The sequence below is a fragment of the Agrilus planipennis genome, unplaced genomic scaffold (assembly GCF_000699045.2).
Source record: "Agrilus planipennis isolate EAB-ADULT unplaced genomic scaffold, Apla_2.0 scaffold2, whole genome shotgun sequence".
NCBI classification, from domain to species: domain Eukaryota; kingdom Metazoa; phylum Arthropoda; class Insecta; order Coleoptera; family Buprestidae; genus Agrilus; species Agrilus planipennis.
In genome coordinates, this window is record NW_020442464.1 from 902,686 (window position 1) to 910,419 (window position 7,734).

At 33.0% G+C, this 7,734-nt stretch overlaps 3 protein-coding genes across 3 annotated transcripts; 2 read left to right on the forward strand and 1 right to left on the reverse strand.

Moving 5' to 3' along the window:
* Window positions 1-975: 975 nt before the first annotated feature.
* LOC108741808 lies at window positions 976-2,381 on the reverse strand. The gene is made up of 2 exons (XM_018476785.2): window positions 1,148-2,381; window positions 976-1,092 (listed from the first exon to the last, which is right to left on the reverse strand). Exons 1-2 carry the CDS (start codon window positions 2,148-2,150, stop codon window positions 1,064-1,066), a joined length of 1,032 nt encoding a protein of 343 aa, XP_018332287.1. The 5' UTR covers window positions 2,151-2,381; the 3' UTR covers window positions 976-1,063.
* A 5-nt stretch (window positions 2,382-2,386) lies between these two features.
* Window positions 2,387-3,704, forward strand: LOC108741885 (kinesin-like protein KIF27). The gene has a single exon (XM_018476888.2). The coding sequence runs from the start codon at window positions 2,619-2,621 to the stop codon at window positions 3,642-3,644; it is 1,026 nt and encodes a 341-aa protein (XP_018332390.1). The 5' UTR covers window positions 2,387-2,618; the 3' UTR covers window positions 3,645-3,704.
* A 337-nt stretch (window positions 3,705-4,041) lies between these two features.
* Window positions 4,042-7,728, forward strand: LOC108744661 (WD repeat-containing and planar cell polarity effector protein fritz). The gene is made up of 7 exons (XM_018480568.2): window positions 4,042-4,329; window positions 4,394-4,532; window positions 4,584-4,758; window positions 4,816-5,163; window positions 5,443-6,155; window positions 6,374-6,575; window positions 6,631-7,728. Exons 1-7 carry the CDS (start codon window positions 4,250-4,252, stop codon window positions 7,656-7,658), a joined length of 2,685 nt encoding a protein of 894 aa, XP_018336070.2. The 5' UTR covers window positions 4,042-4,249; the 3' UTR covers window positions 7,659-7,728.
* Window positions 7,729-7,734: the final 6 nt, after the last annotated feature.

Genomic DNA, 7,734 nt, shown 5'->3' on the forward strand with positions numbered 1-7,734 from the left:
GCAAAAAGAATTCAAGAAAAAAAATATTAAAAATAATTGATAAGCAAAAAGTTGTACTAAAGACACGAGGAAATCATAAAAATTGATTTTACAAAGAAGTCATAAACACTGACCCAGTTTAACTACTATAAAATCAATAAATATCTGTTAAACTATGAAATTATTTGAATATAATATTTATGAATATGTTATATCTAACAGCATTTGGAAGTAATGTTTGCGTAAATCGCAGGTACATGTACCACAAAAAAAAACAAATTATTTAATAATACAAATGCACATTTCGACCATTAAGTGCCTATATGTGTTTTCGTGAAATTTTTGCACGAAAGGAAGTTATTGCAGACGATCATATCACGAATATCGCGTATAGATATATATTACATGGTCGTAAGTGGTATCAAGTGAAAGTGCACAAAATTTAAAAATATCGTGTCACTATCCACATGGCTAAAAGACAGGGATGATTTGAGAAAATCGTTGAGTGAGACTTGACTTTTTTATATAGTTTGGATTGTTTTGATAAGTTCAACATACATAAATACTTTTCTTGAAAGACATTATTATTGAGCAAACAGAATTCCTTATTTACTAAAGTAATTAATAAAACTTGATTTGAATATGGTTTTGCTTTTCTGATAAATAAACTTAAGTTACTTATGTCTTTAATTTTTCTCCGTACAACCCCTTTCAAGAAATTAGATTGCATATATGCTTGATATTCTCAACAATTTAAATACGTTATATTTTTTTTCTAATATTTTCTCATATGTACACATGAAAATACAATCGTAGACTTATTTAAAAGATTTGTAAGACTGTTGATAAATGGTCATTAATCTCGATTGTTCAGGATAGTCGCGTCTTTTAATAGTTTTCTGAAAAGCAAAAGGATGATTAAGCGTTTCTATTGCATAAGTTTTATTTTTGTAAGGATCTTTTGGCTTCGAAGGTTTGTAATGTTCTCTTGCAGCAATTAATTTGGCAGTGTTGGGTCTGTGGTTATTGGGAACTCCAGCTTTAAAAGCCATTTTATACTCCGATTGTTTTTTTTCTCCTTTTCTTAGATTTTTGAGTTGGCATGCCCCACACCTACGACTACGATGATAAGCATTTCGTTGCCCAATAAAATCGACGTACGTCTCACCTTGGCACTTACCAAGACAAGGACAACTTTGGTACCTTCGTTCTTCACGTTCATAATATGCACTATGGACCCGCGGAACATCTTCCTGAACTTTAGCAGAAGGGACAATTGCTGTATATGGTCTTCTTTCTTGGCAACAAAGTCCTTTATTGTTAGTTGATCTAGAAGGTTTGTATTGAGGATTCTGTACTAACTGAAATACAGCGGGAGCTGACGAACCATTAGACCCATCTATGTGCATGTCCCTTTTGGGTTCATCCCAAGGATTAACAGGTAGCATGTCCCAACAAATGGCAAGATCCATAGGCGTCACTTTTGTTTTGCGTATAAATCTCCATCTTTTATCAAAACTGCTTACACTGCAGGGTCCTTCATTGATGTTTTCTATAACTCGTTTCTCAACGCCTGTTTTTGGTCTATAAATTTTAAGTTTGGAGCATCTTGTTGGTGCATATCCTCCATATTCTTTCCAAGCAACTGCTGATGCAAACTTTTCATCTTTAAGAGCAAGGCCTGGCTCCTTAGCACGTTGATATTGCAATTTCTGATACATGGCGTCTGTGATTACTTCCGGTAATGGATGATGCTCTAAATTTTCCTTATGCAGTCTCTTAGCCAGTTCAAAATTTTTCATTGCATTAATAACTGTTGAAGGTATGCGCTTCAGTTTGCTACACATATTGCGCTCTTTTTTAGTTTCTTTAGGATTACATACACATTCTGTTTTTTTTGGGATGTAAATACTTTTATAATGACACTTTTCGCTCCACATATCCTTGTCTTTATCCAAATCAACTTCATCAACAGGTTTGTATTCGTAAATATTACTTTTGTCTGGTTCTTTGGAAAAACCGTCCGCTAAAGTCGGGAAGCCCGCTCGTTTACGTTCTTCATACTTTGGGTTTAAATATTGTTGAAGTAATAGTTCACGAGAATGATGTTGATACCGCGCAGGAGTAAAATCTCCAGGAATATAAAACAGGCGCTTTCTTTCTTCGTCCATATCTTGACTTTATTTTCCATTTTTTAAACTTAAATAGAAAATTACCAGTCAGTTAAATAATTGTGATATTCATTAAAATTATTTATTATAAGCTTCTATTGTACTCAATCGTTTTATTGCTATAAAGAAATAAGGGGTAGTTCATATAGAAAAGTGAGTCAAAAACATTTATTGTATTTAGGCATAAACAAAACAAAGTTAAAAAACAACATAACAATTCCTTCTATTANTACTTCTCATATAGAAGACAACTGTGATTTAGAGAATTCAAATTCAGAATCAGATAATTTTGGATTAAAGGATTTTTGCACTAGCACTGAAGAATGTGAAAAGCAAATAGAAAAAGTAGATAATAACTCACAAAAAAAAGGAAAATTCATACAAGATGTATTTAAAAGCAAAAATTCTAAAAATAAATCAAAAGGCAAAGTGGAACAATTACGAAAAACAAAGCATAACTCTCATGTTATGGATACAAAAACGCTCACTCCACAAACCAAAACTAATCAAGAGAAATTAAAAACTGCAGAAAAAAGTAAAATATTTGAAATTGAAGGTAACCCAAGCAGTTTAAGGAAACATGTTAATAAATCTAAACAAAAAGAAATTTGCACTAAACATAGCAATCAAATTGACTCAGTTAAAAGATCTGACAATCTTGATGACACTAACAAAGAGTTAATTACATCTCAGGATTTATGTCTTACTAAATATGAGAGTTTGTCTTCAAGTTGTAAATCACAATCTGAATACTCAACAAACAGTAATCTCGATAATCTCCGGCACGAAATAAGAAACTTAAGACGTACTCGTGATTATTTAGTGGAACGTCTTTGTAATATTGATACAAAAATGAATAAACGTATTCTATCAGAAGATGAGGAACGTAAATTGTTGCAATATGAAGAAGCCATAGGTGCAATTGATTTCGCTATTGAATACAAAAACCAAATTATGTGTGGCTGTGCAACTTTAACTTCAAAGCCATCTCCAAAATACGAGGAGTATGCTGAGAAAATGATGATAGAACGTTTGCTTAAGTTAAATGACAACGAAATGAGATCTTTACTCCATCAATATTTTGAGAAAGTGGTTGACTTACGCTTTAGTAGCAAAAAACTGGAAGTTCAATTAAACGAAATGGAAGCCCAAAACGATTCGCTGACTTGTCGAGTTCAAAATTTAACACAAACTCTTCAACAAGTAAGACAACAACACGAAGACAAACTACATCTTATGATGAGACATTTTACCAACGAAGATGGCAACGAAAGAAAATTCTCGAGGTTGTTTGAAAGGTCAAAGCAAGCTGCCCTCGCGCTCCAAGTTGCTCAAGGACCGGGAAAACAGATCGACAAAGGAATTATCGCAAGATTTACGCGATATGCCAGACAAGAAACTGTTCCCCGTCAGCTTCAAGTTGTTAACACTCAACCCCAAGCCAAAGTTACTCGGCAGAAGAATAAATTAATTATTCAACAAAATAATAAGTAGCTTTATGTTAAGCAGATTTTTAAATTGTGATTATAGAATAGTAATTTTTCAATTAAATTTGTGTTTTTTATTAAAATAAATGTTACTCAAAAGTGTTTAATTGGTTATTTTATTGTCTTATTTACATATACAAGTTTGAACAGTTACAAAATTGCTTTTGGTGTATGTATTTTATAAAGTAATTTTTGTAGCTGCAATTTTTTACAGTGAACAATATGACATGGGTAACGTGTACATCTGACATTCGATTAGCAAAATGAATGTACCTTATGTTAATTTTCAAATATAGAAGTTATCTATGAACTTAAAGTATTCATTGAGAAATATATTTACGGGTTTATATTTATAGGTTATAGGTATGCTCATATCCATAAATACTTATGTCACAAATGTAGTATTTCGGTAAACATACATTTGTACATTTTATTTATTATACGCCTATAATTATTTTCTAATTAAAATCATAAATGTTTTTTTTGAGAGCATCGTTTTCTCTTTATTTAATAAATAAATATAAATTAATGAACGCCATATCCATGATTGAATCGTAGTTTGATTTTGAATTACGTACCCCAAAATGAATATGATGAAGAAATAAAATAAATATGACATTACTAAACGAAATCCATTTCTGGAGTTCAAAAAGCACAATTTTAATAAAATCATCAGACTACGGATCCTTTAAGTATGTAAATAAGATACTTTTATTATTCATAACCTCCAATATTTAAATCAATATTTAATTGTAGATATTGTTCTAAAAAAGACAGGGATAAAGATAATGTTTACCTAGACAGTAAAAGTTTATACTGTAAACAACGTGGATATGTCTGGAGTGCTTCAAATAAAAAGTCTACCAAATTAAAAGACAAACTTAAGGAATATGAAGTAACGATATGGTTCATTTCATAAATGAAAATCTGTACACTTATTTTTTAGGATCTTTTGGCACAAAATAAAGTTGTAACGTTTGTATGGGATAATGTAGTAAAATTACTTCTTTCACGTGGCATTGTAGTCACAATTACAGTAAATTCTGTAACAAATGATATAGAAAACATCAGCTTTGACAGAAGTATAGTGTCCAAAATTTATCCTGAAGTTGTTAATGCAGGTAGGTTCTATATTCAAATTGTGTTACTAGTTTTTTTGTAAAAACTAATTTTTTTAGGAATAATTAATGATCAACGTGTTGTATTTGTGTGCAGTGATGGTAAAATTTACTGTCAAGGTGGTTCTTGGAAGGATGGTTATGTTATAGGCAGTACTCCTAAGAGAAAAGTTAGTCTTTGCAAAGATTATTTAGTGGTTTGGGGTGGTGCAAACTGTGAAAATCCTCAACCATGGAGTCCACTAATTAAAGAACACCACAAGGGAAATATACATTTTTATTTAATTGGTGCAAAAGGACCAGAGCTTTTAGCTTCTAAAAGGACTGAAGGAGATCCTCAGGATGTTATAATTAGTAAAGCAAACAATGAGACATTAATAGTAATTGAGCAAATTGTTTCACAAAAAGGTATATAAAAATACTATTTTATTTTACTCTGGCCTAGTTACAGAAGAAATATGAAATTTACTATGAAATCTCCTAGATATGACACTGTTTTGGAACTGCTTTTAATATTGATGAAACTCCTCATTAATTTTTGTCTGCATATTATAGGAAATAAGTGCCCTTCTTATTTTTTTCTAAACTTTATTTTTATAGCCTGCTTTCCTCAAAATCAAAACATAATCTAATGTTAAATGCTAAATTAACTTAAAAATAATTTCATGCTTATATAATTCCTTTTAGGTGCTGTGTCCATTGAAGTTGGAACTTTTAAACTAGTTGATCATAATCTGAAACGTACCTGTGTAACTTTAGTACCTCTACAGACTCAAATAAGTTGCTGCGTATTGAGCCAAGATGAAAAATATGTGTTTTTAGGATGTATAGATTCCTCCATAGCAATTCTAAATCGTAGCAGAGGAACCACAAGAATTGCAAAAGCCTCCTTTATCCCAACTTTTGCCATATGGCACATTGCAGGAGTTACAGTGGCAATCTCTAATGAAAAGGGTCAGCTACAATACTATGATGTAGCTTTAAACTGTATCAAGTCCCAACTTATTGGAGAAGACTGCACTGCAATTGGATTAGTTGATTTGTCGATTTATTTTAAAAATCAAATGATTGTGGAGAATTTATACAGAGGACCGAATGGTTTAGTAGTAGTGTTTGAATATGGACCTGTTGTTGTTATAACGCACGTCGAAAGAGCACTGAGTTTGCCTTCGTTAGTTCAGTATTATTTGTCTGCAGAGAAAGTGGATAAAGCTATTGCTTTATTATTGAACGTGGATTGGAGTGATGAAGTTTTTTTTATTTTACAACGTATCATAGCTTATTTAACGAAATTACCGCTCACTGAAGAAAATGCCCGTCATCTACAAAACGCTCTGGGTAGCTTTCATTGTCCTCCGGTCCTTTTGAGTGCAGAAATCAAACGCAGATATGGATATCAGGTAAAATAACATTTACAGAAGCATTATAAATATAGTAACTTGAATTATATGACATAACTAATCCATTTTAAATTTATTTTATATTCTATATATTATATGTTATTTAATGTTTATAGTTAATATCACCCAAAGCTTATTTCCGTTAAATACATGTCTACTTACATGATTTAATAAGGAAGCAAAATAAAAGTAATAGAATCGCGTTTATTTTTCCTTAGGTCAGAATTCTCACCAGAAGATACTTTCATCAATTAGTACGTTATGGAATGTATGAGACAGCATTCCTTTTGGCCGTTGATATAGGACACCATGACTTATTTATGGACCTTTATTACTGTGCTGTTCGAATTGGTGAACGAGAAATGGCAGCAGCAGCACGAGCTCAAGCATCAGCCTTAATGAGTGAATATTCAAGCGAAGGTAATTGAAAATTATTAACATTGTTCTGAAACAAATCTATGAAGTCATTTTTTAGGATCTTGCTGTTCGAGATCTTCATGTTCTCAGTGTTCAAAATCGGGCTCCATTTGTAGCGATGAAGAAGCCGATTCTATTTCAACAGACACAACTACACATTTTGAAGATAATAATCCGCCACGAACTGATGGGCCCCTTATTACCACAAATGATAATTTTCTCTCTACAAATTTCAATAATGCTAATCCCCAAACTTATGCCAATTCATTGCGGCAAAATGTGGACGTCCCCAAACAGGACGTTTTACAAAAGCCGCCCTTTCCTAAAGTACCGCCGCCTATTCAAAATCAACGCATCTTACAAAATAATCCTATTCTTCCAACTCAACAACATTTTTCGCCTCTTACACGGCCTGTGTCACAACAAGCATTAAGACCTGCATCTCCACAGATAGTGCGACCTGTTCCTCCGCCTTCAGTACCCTCTCCAACCCTTGCTAATCGTGTTCCGACACTTAGTGGCATTAACTCCTCTTCTGCATTTCCTCCCCCTTATGGAAATGTTAATCGGACCATAACTACACCTCCTTTAAATCGACTTAACTTTTCCCCCTTTAACTTTAATTCTGCAATGAAAAGTTTGCCCCAAAGACCTTACTTCCGTGCTCCGTCTGTTCCAATTTCTGATATACGAAATTCACCAGTTCCGCGCCACATATCCACACCTCCTTTACCTATCACAAACTTTTCTTTACCCAGTGTCAACACTAATACTTGTGGTTCTTCAGTAAGTACTACTGCACCACCCTCTGGATGTTTTCCAGGAGGAAAGAAGCACCAAGCAAAGGTTAAATTTTCCGACACTGTAACCGCCTTTATCGTTCCCGAAGTAAAAAGACCAGTGAGGCCGCCTCCTCCTCCTCATTTAACTAATCCTCAAAAGGAATTAGCGGATAGTTTACCTCTATGTCATCCAAACGAAGATTACTTAAAAGATTTTACGCCAGTAAGGCGAGGTGAATCAGATGACGGTCAACAGAGTAATTCCCAACCAAAAATCAAAGTTGTGCACTTTGGAGTTGTTTGAAAACGTGTATAACTTTTTGACCGTAACAAGGTTTTATATATGTTGACCTGAATTGCATGTTGCTCTCAAATCTACC

What these genes read in the sequence shown, in the direction of transcription:
- LOC108741808 (XM_018476785.2), bottom strand. Translation starts at nt 2,150, where the DNA reads ATGGACGAAGAAAGAAAGCGCCTGTTTTATATTCCTGGAGATTTTACT. An exon ending in TTGTCTTGGTAAGTGCCAAG is followed by an intron (nt 1,093 to 1,147) that starts GTGAGACGTACG and finishes TCGTAGTCGTAG; the next exon opens with GTGTGGGGCATGCCAACTCA.
- LOC108741885 (XM_018476888.2), top strand. Translation starts at nt 2,619, where the DNA reads ATGGATACAAAAACGCTCACTCCACAAACCAAAACTAATCAAGAGAAA.
- LOC108744661 (XM_018480568.2), top strand. Translation starts at nt 4,250, where the DNA reads ATGACATTACTAAACGAAATCCATTTCTGGAGTTCAAAAAGCACAATT. An exon ending in TCAGACTACGGATCCTTTAA is followed by an intron (nt 4,330 to 4,393) that starts GTATGTAAATAA and finishes ATTTAATTGTAG; the next exon opens with ATATTGTTCTAAAAAAGACA. An exon ending in GAGTGAATATTCAAGCGAAG is followed by an intron (nt 6,576 to 6,630) that starts GTAATTGAAAAT and finishes GTCATTTTTTAG; the next exon opens with GATCTTGCTGTTCGAGATCT.